Genomic DNA, 22,744 nt, shown 5'->3' on the forward strand with positions numbered 1-22,744 from the left:
ATCAGCTAAATTTGTGATTTTACCGACATTTTCAATAGATTTATATTTAGTTATTCGTATAGTTTATGGTTTCCAATGTAATAAAATCTACTATTCTTTTAACCTCGATGTTTAATCATCACAGAAAATACGAACACACAACGAATATGAATATGATTTGTCTCATTGGCAACTGAACAACAAAGACTCCTAATAAAACTGTGAAGTAATTCGTAAAGGATTAACATTACTTTTACCAATCTTTTGTGTCCACTTATTTTCATCGAATTAATTTTGTGGTCAATAGAGAAGACTAAACTTGGGAAATAATTTAACTGTCCATATATGGCTATTACGATAAAAGAATAATAACAACGGATGGAATAATCTACAAATCAAATATCAGAGTCTAGAATCAAGACTAAACAAAGTCTAAGAATGCCAAATAATTGCTCTATAATCATTCGCAATGTAGCACATTCAATGGTTCCTCCGCAGGCATTTTCTAAATTCCCAGAATTTTGTTGACCGAAAAATAAATCACAAAGCCCCTGCAGGCCTCTAAACACAGCATCCAGAGCACCTTTCAAACAAACCATCCCTCCTTCACACCCAAATCCCATTTTCCCCAGCAATAGCTCAGCCTCCATCAAACATTCCAGCAACCGCAGTAGACAGAGGGAAATAAATCGCAGGAAAACAATTCGACTGTGTCGATCGAGGTGCCGCGCCGAATCGTAAAAGGTTTCAAGTGTCCGAAAGGGTGGTCGGTGGATAAAGAGAAAAGCTGACGATTTTGGCGGCGTGACGCGGCGGCGGTCGAAGAGTTCAAAGAAGTCCGGATCACGGTTGTGATCGGGTCGAGTGGACACTCCGATTCCCGGTCTAATTAAATTATCCGGCAATTTCACGGGCCGCGAGCCTCGGAGACGTCGTCCATTCAAAGGCGAAGATGTTCTCTCTGCAGAAGCTTGTCCCGACGATCGGCAATCCATCCGTGAATTTAGCCGGCAGATATTTTTCCGCCGCGTTCGAGGTCGTCCGTGCCCTTCACCGGAAAACAGAGGGCCTCGGGCATCCGAAATTTCCACCGCGAGAACGCGAGCTCATTAAAATCATTTACACCGGTCGCATCCGTGCCGCGTAATCGATTCCGCGCGCTTCGATGCGGCGCAATTTCGTCACGCTTGAAATAACATTTCTCTTTTCTCGCATCTCTCTCGCTCTTCCTCGCTATCTCTCTCTCTTTTTCTCTCTCCCTCTTGTTCGTTCCTCTCTCGTTCTCCCTTGATTTTATTTTGCCGGTACGACCCATATGCAGAGCCATTCATTTGTCCGCGCGTATTTCGACGATTAATAAGCGACCCGAGTCGGCAAAATCTCGAACGCGACGGAATTTTTTGCGCGTCGACGGGCTGACGCGCTAACATACTATTTCGAACCGTGGATAATGAATAGTCTATTTTATTTTGGCAATTCACTTTGCCTGCCCGGTGGTCGTTTCGTTAATTTCATGGTTCACACTTATATCCTGGAATTTTCAGTCACAGTTGCTGAAAATTTTGTTCGGATTACGGATAAGAGATACGGAGTAACGAATAACATTTTATTCGGCAGTATCGAGTAAACATCCGGTCGTACAAAATTTATTTAGAAACAATTTGATCGAATAACGTCTTATTAGGAATGATAATGATGATACTGTTGACTGAAATTATTCCAATGACTAAATTGAATAAAATTTTATTTAAATGAGTATTTATTTGTGATACAAACAAGTATTTATTTATACAGGAATTCGTTCAATAGGTAACCAATAGGATTTGAATCTAAATCTATAATCTATGTAACGTTTTTAACTTTTTTCTCAAGTGCTGTATTAGAAAGTTTGTTATTTTTGTGTAAATTGATAATAAATGCAATAACTAAATAAGCTTTCTATACATGCAAGGGGAAGCATCGTGCATTTCAGGATTCGTATTTGCAACGATACATACGTCTATGTTGAAAATATTACGTAAAAGTCAGCAACTATTGTCATTGTTATTCCAATAATTTTACTATCACTGTTCGAATAATTTATTCGAATAAATAGATAGAATGATTTGTTGCGAATAAATACCTAGAATAAAACATGGAACAATTTGTTACGAATAATTGTTATTCCAATAATGAATAATTGTCACTAGAATAAAACATTCGACTTTTATTCACTCAAATAATTATTTTAGATAAGACAAAACGAGGATCATGTTTGATATCGAACATTTCTATGGTATGCCCTACATTGTTGCAAAGTCGACCGTGCACTTTTCATTTATAGCTTCATAAAACTGCCAAAAAGATCGTAGATATAGTTCCCAGAAGTTGCCGTAAAGCGGAAACTTCAATCTCCAAATCTATGGTGTAGATTCAATCACGAAAAAAATTGCCCAAAGCTTTTAGAGCCGTTCCAATTCGCAACAATTTTCCACGAAAACGCGTCGTCAGTTTCTCAGCTGCCATATTCCCTAAAATATTGTAACCAGAAAATGAACGACGTGTAGTAAAAACATGTGCTTCGAGTTTTAAAATCGTTCTACGTAGGTCATTGTAGGTTTTTTTCTCGGAATTATCAAAATTTACACGTCACACCCTTTCGAGAGAAACGCTGCATACACAGGATGAACTATAAATCCTAATCACCTTAAATTATTCTGTCGTTAGCAAGAGAATTGCCAGTGTTTTATGCAGTACAGCAAGATTCAAAAAGAGGTTCAAGATGATTACAGTAAATTTGCAACTAATTCGTTACTCAGTACCAAAATAAATGATTCGAAAACATTGTTCTCACAAATATCGAACATAAAAATATTACAATGGGACTTCGGCGATCGGGATAATTCACTTTAAGGGTCCCATTAATCGTGTCATTCAAGGATCGCCTGTACCTGTCAGTGCTCGGGACAATAATTTTCGATCGTCCCACGTAAATCGGTGTTCTGATCGCGACACGCTCGGACACTCGGCGACAAGGTAAAATGAGAAATCTTTTATTCAACGTATCGCAGAAGTTAAAGAACACGCGAGATAGTGGTGACTTAATGGAATATAGAAGGATGGTGGATGTAAATATTAGATGGTTAACCCAGTTCTAGTTGGAGGTGTATATCGATCCGTTTAAAAACCTTTCTTGTTATCAAATGTTTTTCAGAATGAAGGCTTGCGTATTGACGCCTCCGCGAATCATTCACGCAAGTGCCTCGTTCCGGAACAATAACTTGGAAAATGTGTCACAGTCGAACCTAGCTCGACTTAAACAATCGTTTCGACGTCCCTGCCAAGCTTCCCACCCCTTTCATTAACGCAAGTACATTACACAGTTCGTTACATATCGCTTTTTACTTTACCGAAACGGTCGGTGAAAATTATTTGTGGAACAAACTTTCATTATAAAATAGTATTAGTAATTATTTGTAGTAATTAAATTTCGTACAGCTGAGACTGTTTCAATAGCAGCACGTCGAAGATATTCATATAATAAATATGCTCTTTAAATAACAATGGACCATGTTAAACCCCAAAACAAAATCAAAAAAGACCTCTATGGGGTCACATGTTTTCACTTTTTTCAATTTTTCAGCAGCAAAATTAAATTACTTTCAACTGAATTTAACATTGCTGGAATTAATTTGATATTACTTCAAGAGATGTCTCAATAACACATAGACATCTTTTAAACGATTTATGGTTGCTTTAACAACCATAAACATTCCACAACCATTCTACAAGCATTCAGGAGCTATCGTGTAGCATTTTGAACCTCTAAAACCGTGCACCACTAAATCCAAATTTTGTAGCTACATCCACGGTTCGGAATCGATGAATCCTACAAAGATCCTCAGGTTTCCCGAGGCCTGATTCAATAGTTCGATAATTCTTTTCATCGCCTGGAAAACCCCCGGAATCGTGCGCGACTTTAGAAATTGCGGGAAGTCGATCCAATCCCTCCTCAAAGTTTCATGGCTTTTCGTCGAAGTTTCTCGTCGCGAATAAAATCGGGTCCGCCGAAATTGGTTTAGCGGTAGGAACCGGTGCGAGACATTCGAAAAAGAAGCATATTGCTGTTCGGATAAGGCCGATCACGGCGTCGAGAAAAATACTTACGTAGGGTGGCGAACAGTAGATCGCTTTACACCACATTGGCTCTGAATGATAGCAAACGCAGAGACTGCAGACAGATGGGCCCGGCACGTACAGTTCCCCGTGTCGAACGGTGCCGCCCTGGAAATCCGTGCAATTCTCCTCCAGAGCACCTGGAACAATGTTTATTTTATCTAAATTACTCAAAAATGTATCTTTGCACTAGGACTGTTTTCAAACGATAAGATTCATAACGGTTGCGAGACGTAACGCATTGAATTGCACTGCAAACAGATCTTTTTACGTCACGCAATGGAAAAAGCTTTACCGGAACTTCATTTATGACAGTCCGCTAATATTCACAACCGATTTTCGGGAAAGTAAAGTAGAGGCTTTACATTTTGAAATCAACGAAAATGGGTTTCCTGCGAATTTTTTTAGGAAGTTATAGTGATTCAAAAATCGATCATTTTTTAAACGAAGATTAGTAATCCTTTAACTACGCACACGATTCTATTTCAGTCTGACAATATAATTGGATTTAGAAAAGGTAAAGTTCAGGGATGTAAAAGTAGTGGTCTTTGCACTTTAAAAAGAGCCACGGTGAATTTTCGTACGATTTTTTTTTGGGAAGTTATAGTGACTCAAAGATCGACAATTTTGTGTCCAAGGAAGGTTCTCCCTTGATTTTGCACGTATATTTTGTCGATGTAGTTATATTAGCCCAATTTTGGAAATGAGTTGGCGATTGCGAACGTAGAAGCATGATTTCCGACGGAAGACGCGTGAGTATTTTCAAGCAAAACGTCAGAATTATTAATGGGCTTATAAGTGGCTCAATTTCGCGCGATACAATTTCCGCCGGTCAATGCGAATGAATAATTAATAGAAGGATTATTGCCGCGGCACACGTGTCATCCTCTTAAAATCCCGATGTTGCACAATACTCCGGCTGGAAAGTCTTTTCAATGAAACAACGATCGAAGCGATTATCTGTTTCCATCAGCAGTACATTGTTAATATCACGCGCAACGATTTGTCGGGGGATGAGAACGGAAAAATGTCTGTCGAAGCACTAGCGAATCGGCTCGACCCACTTATTGCTTGCATACATCAAGCTTTTTCCACATTTTCAACTATTGTATCCAAGCTTTTAAATTTTGCTTTTTTCGAAATCAAAATTCCTGAAAAAAACGCCGTGGAAAATATGATTTACACGCTATATTCAATGCATATACGTCTCTGTACTAATAAAATATAATCTATTAAAAAGCTTCAATCTAGTTCTTCAGTTATTTTATAAACACCAATATTAAAATCGAGACGACACCCCTTTACGCTATTGCACAATGTATCTTGCTTTTTAAAAATGTACCAATGCAATAAACGTGCTAATTATCATTGCTACGGCAATGAGAATTTTCGAATAAAAGTACGGCATAAAAGTAACCTTGACATAACAGAATTGATTATTTAAACCGCTTATTGCCGGAGCTGACCGCTGTCAGATTGCCAGGGTGGAGCATGAGTGCTTCGCGAATCTTGTCCGAACTATGGCCGGTGGCCGAAGTGGCCGCCATTACGGTCTTCCGTTCGACATTGAATCGCATCCCGAGCATTGTCTACGCATTCTTGCGATTCCTCGAGTGTCTACGTCGACAAGAGGAGCACGACTCGACCAACTCCTCGGAATTCGTCCTAATAAATCTAATTCCTACGGGTAATTGCACTTTCACTCTCATTCTAGATCTACAAATAGTTCCCGAGTCGTTGGACCGCTTATAAAATAGACAAATTAAATTCTTTCCCGCTTGCGACGATAAAGCCGTTAGTGCTGTGTTGTTCGAACACGATTTAAGCCGTCAAATATAAAAATAGCCATTTGCTACTAGGTTCACGACTATAGTTTCTTAATTCTTGAATATCTACCAGATCAACAATTATTATTCCTTAATTTTTCAGGTATTATTACGTTCACAATCATCGTACTTTCATTCTCATTAGATCTATTAGGTTCAAAACTGTAGTCCTTTAATTCTTAAAAAACCATTAGCTTCCCAACGATGGTTCTTTCACTTTTGCAAACCAATTAGCTTCGAAACCCTTGTCTGTTAATTTATGAAGTTCCACTAGCATGGCAACCCTAAATCACCGACAGCCAACCACTACAACCAACCACCCACTAATCAAAGAATGAACGCACGCTCAAAGGGCTCCGAGCCCTGCCCCCTCTGCGTAGTCTAAAGCCAAGGTCCAAGGTCCCTTTTGGCTACCAAAGCGGCGTGATACTCACTTGTCCTCGCAGGAAGCAGAAGAACCATGAACAGGCATAGTATAGAGGCGAGGTTCCTCGAGTGGAAGCTCGAAGATCTCTTCATGGTCCTCGGTGGAGGGTCGTTGAACGGCGAAGGTGGATCCTCTGCGAGGATTCGCAACCGATGAATGATACGCAGCCCACGGAAAGCCAACTGTGACTATTCCAGCAACCACCGTCCACGTACTGCGGCCAGGAGCATGGTATCTGAACGACAGAGATCGGTATAACACTGTTTCCCTAACGCAGCCGGGATCAATCTCGCGTGGGACTCCCCTGATTGGCTCTAACGCGGGATAATTGCGCCGCGACCAAGCCCGGACGACCTTAACCGCTTGATTGGCCGTAAATGACACGCATTATCGCCAGGATTCTTTCGAGATTAGGCTCGACGGCGTCTTCGCGAACAGATAGCACTGCAACCTACGCCGGAAACCGTGACCCAGAACTGAGAATTGATTGAGGAACGATATCAATGGGGTATCCTTATCTATTGCGTGTGTTTCTGCACGATTATACCCTAATTTAGGTCCTTTGCCTATGGTCTTGAATTTGTATCGATTCAATTAAGACAGTATCAGAGGCTCTCGTCGATCTTGATGTCGAGTATTGTGGTTGGTAAGTGCAAACGGACGTGTTCTGCTTACTTATTTATTAAATATATGATTGTTGCTTTTCTCTGTTATGATCACCATCATGACTTCTTTGAAAAACTTTCAGGTTCGCTACTATAGTTATTTAACTTTTTAAGAATTACTGGCTGTACAATATTGTGAATCTTTTACATCTCTCACAACTTTTGTATTTTTTTGTATCTAGATAGCAGTTACTATTTATTCTTCTTTACGCATAGAAGAATCGGTCAGTTCACATTCTTTGATTTTCGAAAGGCTATTGTCATCACCATCTTGGAAATAATATTAGTTAAATTCATCTACCGTTTCTGCTGTTTAAATTAATCATCCGAATTCTAAATCTATTAAAAATAAATCTGATTGAAATAAATTTAAAAAACCAATGTTTTGGTGTACTTGTGGATAATTAGAATTGAAAAATCTCCAATAATTATAGCAACGAAGATGTGATCGAGCGCGAAGGTGTTGATCGAGACATTACATTTTTCAAGCACATTTCGAAGCAGTGAACTTTAATTGCATCGGCAGGTGGAAGGACTGCCGTGAATCGTTTAGGCGAACGGAACACGGGGAATAAGGTAATTCGAGGGTAGCGCACGGTGTGGCGGAGATGCGCCGCATCCCACAACATAATTAATCCCATCGCTGCCAGTTGTTTTCACAGTATCGCGCGTGCACGTACACAGGTACGTGCGTCATTTACGAGGCATTTGCGAGTGATGTGCACGCCGCGCAATAATTTAACAGACAGTTGTTACGATGACGTATCTTGCGCGGACTGGTTTGTTCTGTTTGCAGGGGACAGCTAATTTCGTGGAATTATTTAACTGCCAGCGCAAAGGGAGAAAAAGAGAGAGAAAAAGAGAAAGGGAGAGGGAGAATGAGTGGCTGATATTAGCGTTGTCTCATATTTTTAGAGCCAGGCGACCCCGTTCACCGTAAAAGCTTAAACAACCGGTGTTTGGCTTTTCATGGCCGGCTTCGTAACTCGCCAGAATCGATCGCGATTACACGGGAAAACGCATAGAGCACGTTCTTCGGATATCTCCCGTCCACTTAAACGTTCATAATGCTACAAAAACTACGCCATTTGATCGGGCAGTATCCGTAGAATCATTTCATGCAGGAATTTCATGCTCAAAATTGAAAATTTGAGTGCATTTTGAGGGTGTTCTTGATGAAAGCGTCCGCTTTAAACGTTGTTCAAACAAAATTAAAATTTGACAATGTAGTGGAAAGATATACTTATGTATTTCGTTGAGTCTACAGAACTTTTCGACGCGACAACAAGTTGTGTATCTTCTTTGGTTAGATTACAACAAAGTGAAGTTGAAACCTTGCGAAGAATTTTCACAGAATTTTTACGATTCTCAAGCTCCAAAAATTCTTGTTACTAGAAAATACTGCAGAAAATAATAGTCAAACAATGTCACGTTCACATAAAACATTACTCAAGCATTTCTAAACATTTACAATGCAGAAAAGAATATACTATTACACTGGGGAAAATCTATAAAATTTTCCAGTATAACCAAAATCTCCACAACTGTACCTATTAAATCACGAAAAATTCCCAAATCCGCAACTTCTGCTTTGTATTGGTAACTCTCCGATCTAATAACCATGAAAATAGTGCCAAATCTCGTAAGAATGTCAGAAAGAGAACCACGTATAGGCCGAGAAGAACGCGTTCCGGACTCGTCGGACAGACGGTAATCATTGCGGCAGAACGGAATTCAGAGCAATCATTGTGTCGGAATATTTCAGCGCGGGGGTAGCTCGACACCCTTGTCGGCGCAATTTTGCGAACGAGATTAATATCGTCCCGGTGGCCGACGGGCCGTGGATGGGCAAAGTGTAACAATTGGATTTTCTTTCTATTACGTTGTAATCGGGCTTGAAAACATCCAGGCCGAGGAAGGACGCTAAGCCCCGAAAGTGGAGTGGATTCCGTATTATGAACTCTGTCGCGATGCTCGACAAGCCTCGCGGAAGGGGGGAGGGGAGGTGGTTGAGAACGAGCCGTAAAAGGGGGATGAGGACCCGAGGGCGACTTTCACGGAAGCCTTTGTGAAGACTTGCTGCCGTGCCAGCGGAATTGTGCGTTTATCTCCGAACTTACTCTCTCGCTTTCAATTGTCCGAGGAGCTCCCTTAATTTCCTTCCGAGTTTCTTTCCACCCCCGCGAACGGGTTGCTTCGCTTTCAAGGCACCCGAGAGGGTAGCAAAAATTGTCCCAAGAGATTACGCTGCGCCGCATAGTCATTCACAATATTGTTTTAACAGTACGCGGTATTCATTTGTACACGAGAACAAATTCAATGAAATTAACTCGAGACCGATTTGCTTTCATATTTACTTTCATATTCCACAAAATCTGCGAGTGAGTTTTTTATTTATTCTATCTCTATGATATAGACTATGGATTTTTAATCGTTCAAGTGATTGCTGTAACCAATTCTGTTCACGTAATTGCAGCGACTAATTTTATTTAAATAATTGTCGTAATCAATTTTACTGGAGTAATTTCTATCACTGATTTTGCTTAAATAATTACTGCAACCAGATTTATTAAACAATTACAGTAAACAATTCTGATTACGCAATTGCTGTAACCAATTTCAATGAAGTAATTACTATAATGAATCTTATTCAAGCAATATATTTGCGTTAAGTACATGTCATAATCAGTTTTGTTTTACTAAATGCTGTAATCAATTTTGTTTCATTAATTGCTGCAATGAGCTTTGTGTAAATTTTTTAATAACACAGTGTAACTCTTATGGATATTGTTTTGACTCGTATGCACTATGAAATTTCCAAAGAACTTGCTAAGCAAGCAGATAGCGCGACCGAATTGTGACAGTTTAGCTAACAACACGATTACATCTTTTGGTATTTGTCTCGATTTAGGGATGAAAAACAATAAAATCTATGTATCTCTAAATTGAAAATGAACGTACTGCAAATTTTCTAATGAAAAGTGCAGCATTCATAGAAACAGCGTAGAGTAAATGCGAAGGACGTTGGCAACAATTTTACCACGAAAGAGGATGAATGAGTACCATTGTGAAACGTAGCCCATATTTTTACGTTTCAGACAAAGTTCTAGCCCCGGGATTTTTCATTGTCCCTTCCAGGCAGACGATAAACATCGAGAAGACGCGTCTTAAATATTGATACCGTATGTTTCGCGAATTTTTCGAACAACGCTTACAACATTAATATAAAAGAGTAGGTCGTGAATGAGCAAGATTGTGAAACGCAGCCCTCTTCTTCGCGTCCCAGGTGATGTCGCAGCACCGCGGTTTTCGTCCCGTTAATTCCCAAGGTAACTGAATTCTCCGACGAGCTTTCGACACGTGTCGAAACCGAAACGAGTGCTTTCAGGTGGTTTTCACGCGAGCCGAGGCCGCCGGGGGTGTGTTTCACGCGTGTCAGCGGCACTCGAGAACTCGTTCCTCTTTTTTTCCCCCGTTGCGAAACCGTTTCCGCAACAGCGGGAGCACGGAAATTGGGGTGCCGACGGTTCCGTCACGCGAGCACAACGTCGCTCCTGGAGAATCAAACTCGTTAGGAGGACCCGACGTTTCCCTTTTCACCGTTCCGGTATACCTTGCCGGTGTTTGAGCAAATCTTCAGTCCTTTTATTCCTCGAGCGAGTCGAATTTCTGGTTATCTTGAACGAAACGCGAGTTTCCTTTAGAAACGCGATAGCTACCACTGCTTTTATCTCGTAACATAATTAATCTCTGGGATTCGTGCATTTCTGATAAGGACGATTCGACAAAATACCAAGCAATAAAGCTATGAGCAATAAACCTACAGAGCAGTAAAATTAATCGAGTGTGCGTTGTCTCGTAAAAATGAAAAGGAACACTTCGTTTCGATTTTTATAGACTCTGTTAGTTAACTTTATTAGTTTTATCAAATTTTAGTAATTGTTTCAATGATTCTGTACTCTTGATCACCTACTTAATTTCCTGTGGGACTGTTTTCGTTATTTTTATAACTTTAAAATGCGAACATTTAATTTAACCATGGTAGGTTTCATATTGGAAAAAATTTAAGATATACGAAATAGATTATTGTTTTACTTCTATCATTTACTGTTGATTCAAAAAAGTTTTACTTTACAAGAAAATCTTCAGAGCAAACATAACGCAGTGCAATTTCTAAGCATCGCTTTAATTAATATGTGAAAGAGGTACTGCTTCAAAATCTGTATAAAATCAATCGCAGCTACTTTTACGCTAACAGAGATAAGAGTTATTTCAATTAATCCTAATAATGTATAATAATTCGCAATCCCTTTCACAAAATATTGAAGTATATTTCCATGCTGTTTTTTTAAATCAAGGTTTAAATATAAATAAATCTTCTTATAAATATCAGAGTTTAAAAAACAAATATGTTTTTATTGTTTACTATTGCGAATATTTATGCAGAATAAAAATTGTTTTCCTTGCAGGTATTAATCTTGTTTTCCTCTGCAAATATTTCTATCATTCATAATTTGTAGACCGTGGATTTTCGTGTGAAATAAAAATTGTCTGCATCGATTGTAAGGAGAAGAAACTTCAATTATTTCAATAGATTAAAGACAATACATTGATAATTTTAAATTCTTTCGTTTTCCCTTCTGTCTTCAATCGCAGCTACTCAATTTCATCATAAATACACAAAATCTAAGCTTATATAATTTATAACGTGACCATAATGTATCATAGCCACAAAAATAACATAAAAAGTAGATATTTCTCATTTTAGTCAGCTCTGAGAAGGTTAAAGAAAATCGGAGAGATCCGCTGAGCGTGTGATTCGATTCGAGAAAAGCATCGGAGTGGTCGAAGGAAAAAATGCTTCGTGACATTCTCCGTGTACGCGTCGCACGGAGAACGGATCTCCCCGCAGCTTGCATACTGCGGAGAGCGCGGTAACAGTTCGCCTAAACGCTATTGGCCCCTGGGTGTAAGACTTTCGCCGAAGTCGCAGCTGTTACGTCTGCGTTTACATAACGCCGGCGAATCCTCCAGTTCTTGTAAAACTTGCGGATAATACGATTGAACAACGGTAACATGCTGGAACAAAACCGTTAACGCGATATTGGGACTCTCGCGGGTTTTCCGGTCGGCAAACAGCCTAGATTCGCGACGACGGATTTGTCAATTTCCACGAACGAGCTCCGCTCTCCGGCTGAGCAACGTCGAAGAAAGGGGAACGCGGCGGGCCGCGGCAGCAACTTCCGCGCCGTCCATGCGTCGATAACGAAATCAAGTCTATTCTAGTAATTACACGTTATTTGCAGCCCTCGCACATCGACTTTTCCGCGGCGTGGTCGATCAGCAACCTCGATTTATTTTTACGCTTCGAAACACACACCGGCGCGGAGCGAAAAAAAAACCGATTTAATATTAAAACCCCGGGACTTTGTAAGTTGTTCAAGAAACTACGGTGCGCCACTTATGCCGCCACCGACTTCCGTCACCGTTCACTATCGCCCGTGCAACACAAATGAAAAGCGAAACCCCGGCGTTCTTGATACCCGCGAAGTTTTAGTCGGTTGCACTCGCATCGACAATTCAGATCTAAGCTACTCCGCGAACAGTACGTGCCGTCGTTTCCGTTTCCCGTTCTATCCCATATATATTTACAAGTGTTCCAGAAATATCAACTACTCACGTTGCTTCTTCTTGTGTCGACAAATATTTGAAAGAATAGGAACAAGAAAATCGTTGACGGAATATTTATTAAACTACTGTGATCAAAAAGTAAGGTGAAATTGTCATTTAAAACTCCCGGGCATTGGGAAGGCAGGTAAATTTTTTTCCCTAGGTTGGTAGCACTGTCTATAACAATTGCCAAGCATCTGTTTGTCAAAAGGTTTAATTATCTCCGAGTTACACGTGTTTTTGTAAACAACCAAAAGTGAATTTTTCGATTTTTACAATGGGCGATTTTGTTGAGCAAAGAACTTGCATTAAATTTTGTTTGCAGAACGAATATTCTTGTGCGGACACGTTGGAAACGTTGCGGAAGACCTTTGGTAATCAAACTATGGCACAAAAAAAACGTTTATAAGTGGTAAAACGAGTTGAAAGCGGGCCGAGAACGCGTTGAAGACGAACCGCGCTCTGGACGACCATCAACGTCTACCGACGAGGGTCACGTCCAAAAAATCAAAGTTTTGGTGCTTGAAAATCGTCGATTGACAATTAGAGACAATTAAGAATATTATTTGAGCGTTATGCGTCGTTTGCGTGAAGCTGTTCGTCTGAAACGGTCGGAATTATGGGCGAACAACTCTCGGTTCCTTCATCACGATAATGCACCATGTCATACTGCATTGGTTCTTCGCGACTTTTTTGCCAAAAACTCGACTCATATCGTTCCGCAACCACCGTATTCGCCTGATTTGGCTCCGTGCGACTTCTGACTATTCAGTAAACTCAAAAGGCCAATGCGGGGACGCCGTTTTGACATGATTGAGGACATAAAAACCGAATCGAAGAAGGTCTTGAAGGCTATACCGGGAAAAGACTATTCCGACTGTTTCGAGGACTGGAAAAAGCGTTGGCAAAAGTGCGTTTTATCGGACGGGGATTACTTTGAAGGGGATGGAATTGATTTGTAAGAATAAATAAAGAATTTACATTTTATAAACAAATTCACCTTACTTTCTGATCACAGTAGTATATATATTGAGGAATGTTTAAAAGAATGAGATAAATATGAAAATAATGTTTATTAAATTGTCACGAGAATTATCAACGGAAGAGAGAAACGGTTATTTTTACATTATAAAAGTATAATATTGAAATAGTGCTATTGATACAGTAATTACATTGACGACCATATGGATGCACAAGTAAGCTGTGCACGATACCGATGGAGAATGCCAGCTGTCCATAGTGCAGTTTGCAGAACTGCCCACGATACCATAATGGACTCATGCCACCGTCATACACTCCGCAACCGACAATCGCGAAGGCGTACTTAAAATAATTACGAGAATCACGGAAAACTACCGACTCTATAGCCGGCATTATAGACAGGGTCGTTAATAAATTATAAGCGCATTTGTAAGATAGTTGGCTCTGCGACCATTCTGGGTATCTACAGCCAGTCTAGCATTATAGAGACAGTAACCTCGTGGATATGATCAACCACACCCATAAGTAATTCCTTATTCCCTAAAGAATGCTGAGACTCGCTTAAAATTCCCAGCGAATCGTTGATCCGTCGTCTGATTGAACTCTTAAGCGGAGAATTTATTTCTTTTATGTATTGTGGCAACCGTGCTCGATCACAAAATATTTGAACATTGGATCCTTGAGAGATTCCAATCAGATAGACAAGATTACCACATCAGATATTTGATGCTTGAGATACTAGAAAGAATTAGATGTTAATTTGTTGTTCCACTTATTAAGGTTTTTAGTATTTGTCGTTCCACTTATTAAGGTTTTTAGAAGACAAACGGATGTTTTGGTAGACTCGTTTCGAAGCAAATCATCGAAATACGATCTACAGATTCGAAAGCTCTTGAAAACGTTGATGCAGTTTTTTCACGACTGAACCTTCCGCTTTCAAGACCGCAGCTTTTCATTACAATGTCTCCGCAAAACTTGATCCACGATTTTCTTTTGGTTGATCGATTGAACTTTGAATGAAAAGTGTGTCGCCAAAGTAGGTACACCACGAGGACTTTACATCGACAAACTTGTGCCTCATTTTTGTTCCATGAAACGGCTAGAAAATATCTTTTAAGCAATCGTTGGAAAGAAGATGGTTTAATCTTGGAATTTATACTAGATGCATCTACTAAAATATTTTTTAAATGTTTTTACAGAGACTTGAATTTGGAGCATTTTTATGGCAAAATATGACTGTCCTTTCGCAACTACTGTTACTGTATAAACATTTTAAGGAAATAGTAAACTGTGGACTGCGATACTAGAGGCATCAAGCTATTAAATGCGTCCAGGGCCATTGTCTATCGAGTTCTTTTAAATAAATTATAATAATTCGAAAATGTACGATCTGTCGAAATTGAGAGAAGTACATTTCGAAGCCCCGAATTGCCGTAACAGGTTAAAAATTGATATCGGCGGATTAGGCGAACACATCCTGCTAACATGAACGGCCTTTGAACTTCCAAGGGTGATTGTAGTTTGCACACTGACCTAATGCCGTGTCAGGGCAGAGTTCGCGTGCGTGCCGATTGCCACCCTCTGCTCTATTATTCACGCGTCACACATTCGCTACCAGGTAAACGCATTTGCGATTGACTGACGTTACTACCGTGCTTTGAAAGCTGCCATAATATCTCCCACTGTATCTCGTCAACTGAAACTAAAAATATTCAAAACACCGACCCCGAAAAATGAAAACATAAATCTTGTCCTCTAACGATACGATAAACTACCCCACAGTATCAAAAGTTATCTTCGAGCTACTGTAACGCCAGTCAAAAATATCTGAAATTTCACGTGTCCAGAATACGAAGGTAGAGACTGAGACCTTTAAAATGAGCACAAGCTCGATGCTGTAAGATTATTTTGCACGAAATTACGTAAGGTCAAAGTGCGATTACTTTCCGGTCATAAAGCATGCCTTTAATTTCTTTAAGTACCACAGTTTATATTAGCAACAAATGTTGACCTGTTTCGCGTCGGTTGTAAATCGCGATGTTCGACATTGTCGACTGCTGGTTTCGGCAGAAGGTCAAGGTCACCCCGTGTCTGTGGCTGGTGCAATCAACGAGAAAAATCGACAGACGTGTTTAAAGTATTGCAAACCAATTGTCGGATTCCATCAAAAGCCCGGCGTTTATTAACTTTCCTGGAAATGCGAATTGAAAAGTGTCAACGGAGATTAACGCGGCTCGAATAACGGCGATCCCACGCGACATTCCCACGGTCATAGCGGTAACAATATTTCTTCGAGTTGAAAAAGGAAAGGGATTGCTCGCTGCCAGAAGCCATGGAAGCGCGAACGCAGACCGTGCGTTCTACAATTTTCTTGGCCTCGGTGGTCCTCGGAAACGAAATTCTTAACCCAAATAATCGACCTTAATACGGAAGCTCGGAGGGTCTGACGTCAATGCCGATACAGTGTCGTTACAGCCCGATTTCGTCCAAAATTATTGCAGTCGCGGAAACCGCTCGTTAATGGGATTAATTGAAAGCGTCACGTCGGTGCAGCCATACCGCACAATGTTGCAAAAGTCTGTAACCGGCTATACGGAACCACGTATCTTCCATTTCTATCTATTAAAAATTAAATTGACCAGCTTTGAACCATGCAGTCTCCTTATTCGAAAACAATCTTTCACCAAAAAATCCAGATATTATATACTTTTAACGGAAATACCGAAATATAAAGCGGTAAAAGCATTGGTGGAACTTATTGCGTTGAAATGATTAAATTTGTTTTTGGCTCGAGCAATTAGATTGGTTAATTTGGAATTTATCGTGGATCGTATATTGCACTAGTTTCCAGATGAAAGTTTGATTTTAGTTCTGATCAAAAACCTGGAAGGATTAAAACTTGATTTGCGCACAGTGTTCGTTGCTTAATTAGGCTGTTTGTATGCGATGTCGCGTGATTAATAAAAAAGAAACGTGCATCGAAATAAAACTGCAATCAAGCTCTTATAGCCTATATAACCAGATAATGCGGATTCTATGCGTTTATAACAAAAACGAATAGCAATCGTGTACGACACTCTAAAAGCAAGACAAAAATTTAACAATACTGTCCCATTATTTTCAATCGATTAAAATGATTAAAGATGAAGATACATGTTAAATATTGAACTCCTATTGGGTGCAATCAAGATAAAAAATAATCAAAATTAAACTGTAATCAAGCTCTTATAGCTTGTATAACCTGTTCCATAAAAATAAACGTTAAATATTTATTTTCTGTTGCTTGCAATCGAGACTCGTAACGAAGAATAATTTTTACAATCGATAAAATTGCATCAAATTAAAAACACAACCATGAATAAAAGCCAAGCTTTTCACTATTCTATATTATGCATAACAAAACACACTGGTCTGTGCCTAATTGAAACAAACGATCGCCGATGCGCAGAAGCATCGCTTAGCAATACCAATTGCGTTCAATGTAAACTGGGAACCCGATGAATGACGATGCATCGGAATAAAACACTGATCAGTCTGTTTCAATAAAGAATACCTTTCACTTTTCGATATAACGCATAGGAAGAGCACAGCGAATCGCATCTAATCGAAGGAAGAATGATCGCCGATGCAGGGGAGCGTGATTTCGACCGGCACTGCGGCTGCCAATGCATAATCCCGTTCCGCAGCGAAAGCAGCTGCAACGGGCCAATCGAGGAGCGCGAAATAAAAACTGCTGGACCGCAAAGAGTTAACAATGGCCTTCGCGGGAAGGATCGCCTGCCAATTCCGTAGAATCTGATCCGGGTCCTAATTATTTCGAAGTTCTGGCGCGTCAAAGATCGTCGGCGATGCGTTCTGTAATGCGGCACGCTGCAAAAACAACCGCGTCGCTCGTTAATTAATTCTGGACGTTATCACTTAATTAACTGGTCGGCCTGCGCGCGCGCGCGTTAATTGCTCGTTTCGAGGGGTAAAGTTGAAACCGTGTCCCGATAATGATTTCGAAATTTAACGAGGACCTTTCCGGAGGCGTGGATTCACCAGGGATCACGTGCGCCGCTTTATTATTCGAACACCTTGACAACGGCCCCGTGAACAATGAGACGTGCTCGATTTAATAACAATGAAACTGACGGAAACGTCAAGCCGATTACATGTACACCGTGTCCGAGCAGACCTAAGGCCGCATCACTTGATCCGTTCCTCTCCTGTGGTTCAGTGATTAAGGTCGATCGTTTAGCGACGTTCGGCCGGCCGGACAATCACCGACGAAAATCCCGTTGACGTAGTAATTGCGATTTAATTATCATCCATCCTGCATGACCGCCTGTGTCGTCACCGCATACTTGGGGAATCAAGTCTCCCCTTTACAATGATAACACAAATTTTAATACATGATGTTTTCTTGCTATTTGAGAATGATTATTGCATCAACGAAACAAGGAAACTGGCGATTTGTGAAATGTGATTTTGATGAGAATTCATTTCACTCCGGACGACTGTGCCGATGCATCCAAATTTTTTTATTTACTCAAATCACCACGATTTTTAAGATTTAAGTCTCTCCTTTAGAATGAGGTCATAATTTTTGATGTAGCATTTTTAGCTGTCTTTTTGAAATTTCGAGAAAGTACATCATGTTTGTGGCTATTACTTACAAAAATGGATTTCTATTATCTTCATATATTTTTATTCGAGTATTCTGATATCTTACCGGCATACATGACGACTTTATAGAAATTTTTTTTTATTCTCTCTATTACTCAATCTTAATGAAAAAACTTCGTGAAAAATTTCGTTCAGAAATTGTACTTTTCAGTCTCGGATCTCACCCCTCGCATCTCAATTCCCGTTTCAAACTGAGAAAATCTGGATCTCCATAGAAGAGTGTTCAATAGAGAATTTAAAACCCTCGTTAACTTTACACTGATAGATCGTTCAAGAATTAAAGCTACTAAAAATTGAATAGAAGTGAACCATTGCCCTAAAACACGTGTCCAACTCTTAGTCTACTCTGTTGAAACAATTAATGCCTATAAAATTCTACGAACTTTATGCAAAATTCGGCCTTCTAAAATTGAAACACCCCGACATACATCAATTGAAAATGTGTAAAAATATACCACCGCAGCGCTGCCAATTTTTGAAAGGCTTTTGCCGAAGGTACTGCACTAAAACCGAGTTACCCAGAGCTTTCTGAAAGGATTCCTCGCAAGAATATTTCCAAGTGAGCCGCGGATGTTTACGCGAATTTCCGTGCGGCTGTTAATGTTCGTTACCGCAACCGTTTTCGTGGCTTTTTTCCTCCCGAGGCCGAGGACACGGTAAATGCGCAGCGATCCCCGCAGTCTATTTATGAGTTGATCATACCGTGAAAGTAATTTACTAAAGTTTTTCAGGTCCGAGGCGCGGAATACGGCGCGGGCTGAGCGACTGTTGTAAAAGAGTAGTTTACAATCAGCCTCTCTCGACTGTATATCGGCCACCACACCCTCAGAAAGAGAGAGAGAGAGAGAGTGAGAGAGAAGGTGGGAGGAAGAGGGACACACACAAAAGAGAGAGTGAGAGGGAACTCCCGCAACTTTCATCGCAGATGCGGCGAATTAACCTGAACGCTTCGGATCTGTCCTGGCGAGCTTCAACGCCCACATTGAAACCAGCCTGGATCGTCGACAAACAGAGAATACTGGACGGGAAAAATCGAGGAAACACGGGACGAGTTCCTCGAAAGAGCCTCTGAGATGTCACCGGAAAACTGACATCAATAGGCGGCTATAGAGAACGAGCGGCGATTAAAACTCGCGGTTAACTTTGCCGAAGAAAGCGCGGAGAACTTTAAAATTATTTTGTGAAATGGGAATGAAACAGCCGTGTTCGATTGGCGAATTTCAGGTGACGCTGGAAAGCACGTCGCGATTAAAATTTGCGATCGAGTTTGACGAAAAAAGACCAAGAGAATACTGCTCTCTTAAAGGATTCTGTAAAATTGGAGACAATCGCGGCGGGACCTTGATTCTCCGAGCCTTCGACATTTTTAATTTGCTAATTTGCTAATTTGCACGAGTTATGTGCAACACGATTCGTTCGAAAAATTAATTTATAAAATAAAAAGAACTTGACCCATTGTACTATTGAGATACCTGTTCTATTATGCAAACGTTACGTTTTCATTGTTCATTCATGTAAACGAGGTCCAATTGTAGATGTTTTCGACGTATATCGCCATGGCAAATGATTTAAGGAACACAAGACGACTCAAAATTCGCGATCAATTTTCCAGAAAATATCACAAGGAAATATTGCTTTCGGAGGTGCTGAAATAAGTTTGTGAAATATTTTTGATCGTGTATGAACTTGAGAAATAATTTGTGCTAGTAGATAGTTTGAAATAATACAGGATAATTTTTAAGAGCAAGATTCTTAAATATAGAAATTTTTGTGAAATTATAATGCGATGATTATAGCGTCTGATTGTGTTTTAAATAGGACAACACATCATCCGTGTAATATATGATGGCCCAAACTGTGTAGTTGAGTTTGCAGTCATTAAAAAGTACAAAAACGTGCAACAAAAGGAGCTTACGAACATTTTACACTAATGAAGTCATAACTATACTCCGAATTATATGCATTTTTCACAAAATTGAGTACAAATACTGTTGAACCATGCTCAAATCGTTATAATTATTAAAAAGAAAATTAAATGTCTGTACATTTGATGTACCTTATAACTAACGCGGACAATTTTTATTTAAAAATGCACAGTTTGAACACAAAGTGTTTAATGCACTTGATACGATTTTAAAACTGTCAATTGAAGTACAGGAAGATCAAAAATTGATAGCCGACTTTCCAATGTAAAAATAGTATCAGATATTGCATCTCTGTTTTATGCAACAGGGAAGAACTGAATGAATCACAACAGTCGTGTAATTAAAATAAAAACCTATCGATCTGTTTGCAAAAAATTGCAAAAAAACACAAGCGAAATAAAAAGTTAATTTTTCTTTTAATAATTCTACCAGACAGAAAATAATACAATGATACTTTTAAATACTTTTTATGTCTCTACTACCGTACATTGAAATCAACTATTTTTAGCAAAAATGTATGAAATCCGTAGTCTGGAAATCGTACTCAAAGTTCGCATGACATCGACATGTAAACGATAACCATCATATCTAAAAAAATCCGCGGAACTGCGTAAAGAAAAATTTGATCGCGTTATGTAATCGAATTTGAAACTGTACCGATCAGCGATTTGCTTGCAGTGAACTCCGCTGCGACACTGTCTATGTATAGTACTTGTCGCGAAAATAGTTGTACAGTGGCTCACAAACTTCGCACAGAAGGGTGAAACCGATGTAATACGATTAACCTTGAAACAATCGTGCATCAGTTTTCAATGATCACATTTTCTGGAATTTTCCAATAGCGTCGAAATGTCAGCGAAGTTGATGAAACGTTACCCGCGTCTGTAAATACTTTTATGGATCACTGTAGGTCGCATAAGTGACGTTTCCTCGAGTCCGTCCATCTTCCACTAATTCACACGTAATCGAAGCAAAATTTCGATCGTAGATTATCCTCGTTTAAGAAATCCTGTGTCTTGATTTAATACAAAATTTAATCAAATCAACCATTTCGCCGAGCTTCGCGCTTATGTCACTCTTGCTCGAACAATTTGTTACCTAACTCGATTATCGCCGCGGACGGACAAGGAAACAGTGACTCTTTCAAAAGCAATAACAGTTTCAAAGTGGTTCTTCCGCTAAATTCAAAACGACTCTTTCGCTAGCGCCGAGATTGCTTTTCGGCTGACAATGATATTACTAGAATATCACTTTCAGGCGATCGTAAGTAAGCAAACCTGCCAACTATTTCAATGAATCTGTAGGAGAAACTTTTCTATACAATAACTAGACTGCAGATTTTTATTGCCGCAAAAACCGGAGATCGTTGAACGCATTTCTTTCCTCCTTAATAAATTAACTGCATCGAAAGTTGTACAAAATTATAATTCGAAATTGTCACCAATCTTTCCAGTCCAACCATTGAAAGCTTACTGCACTATGCGTTGCGGATGGATTGACAAAAATCGAACTGTCTATAACTCATCGATAAATCGCGGGCTTTAATGCATTCATAGCGAAATTGGTGAAGATTATTAAACAGAAAGGCATTTCGACGAATCTTAAAAATCCATCCCTTAAAAGTGACATAAAAACTTTCGACTCTTTTGACGACTAACTCCGTTCTCTTAAGTTCGAACGAGACTCCGTTCCCTTGTCATCGATATTTAAGTATTCGAGCAAGCGCGAGCACGCGATAAATATGAATTTTCGGTTCTCCCGAAGCTATGATCATTGTAACCGCGAGGAGGATGGTAGGATAGCGGGTCAACTTCTCTAATCAATTTGAAATTCCCACGGTAACGAAGCTCTGCAGAGTACGAAACGGGACCACATCCGAATCACCGCGATCCACATACGGATCGGGGGTACCGCATGAATCTACGCGAGCCTGCAGCCGCAGTCGACCTAATCGAGCAACAACCCCGACGGGCAAAATACTACGATAAGGAGAGAGCGGTGGATCTTAGATCGTTGTCAGCCAATCGAAGGAGTGTCACGGAGCGAGCGGGTCGAGGAATACACGAGGGAAAGTCACCTGGCAGGTGCATCACGCTGATCCCTCCTCCATCCCTCGTGTCTCTGAGCCCATGTGTCCCGGAGACACCGTTCCCGCAGCAATGTTTCGCGCGCGCAGAACCACCGAAAAGTCAGTCGATTATGGTTGTTTCTCAGCGGCGCCTGGTCCAAGGACGCTCCAAGGCCAACTTCCGCAGAAACTCCGCCAAACCGGGAAAAGGGTTCCCGAGGTGGACGAAAGTCCGCGACCGAAGGGAAACGATACTCGACGGAAATTAGAGCGGACCGCGACTCTGTCGGAGAGAGTGAGGAAGAGAGTGAGAAAGAGAGAGAAGAGAGAGCGCGCCCGACTAACTGAAAGAGCCCGACTGAGACCCGCTCGGTGGCCAA

At 40.2% G+C, this 22,744-nt stretch overlaps 1 protein-coding gene across 1 annotated transcript in view; it reads right to left on the reverse strand.

Moving 5' to 3' along the window:
* Positions 1 to 22,744, reverse strand: part of LOC144478448 (uncharacterized) — a 42,262-nt gene extending 19,518 nt beyond the window's left edge. Inside the window, exons 1-3 of the mRNA XM_078196328.1 lie at positions 22,374 to 22,744; positions 6,395 to 6,622; positions 4,126 to 4,274 (exon numbers count right to left, since the gene is read on the reverse strand). Of these exons, the coding sequence (XP_078052454.1) occupies positions 4,126 to 4,274; positions 6,395 to 6,479 (234 nt within the window). The 5' untranslated portion in view covers positions 6,480 to 6,622; positions 22,374 to 22,744. The remainder of the gene's footprint in view (positions 1 to 4,125; positions 4,275 to 6,394; positions 6,623 to 22,373) is intronic.

The sequence above is a fragment of the Augochlora pura genome, chromosome 2 (assembly GCF_028453695.1).
Source record: "Augochlora pura isolate Apur16 chromosome 2, APUR_v2.2.1, whole genome shotgun sequence".
Taxonomy (NCBI): domain Eukaryota; kingdom Metazoa; phylum Arthropoda; class Insecta; order Hymenoptera; family Halictidae; genus Augochlora; species Augochlora pura.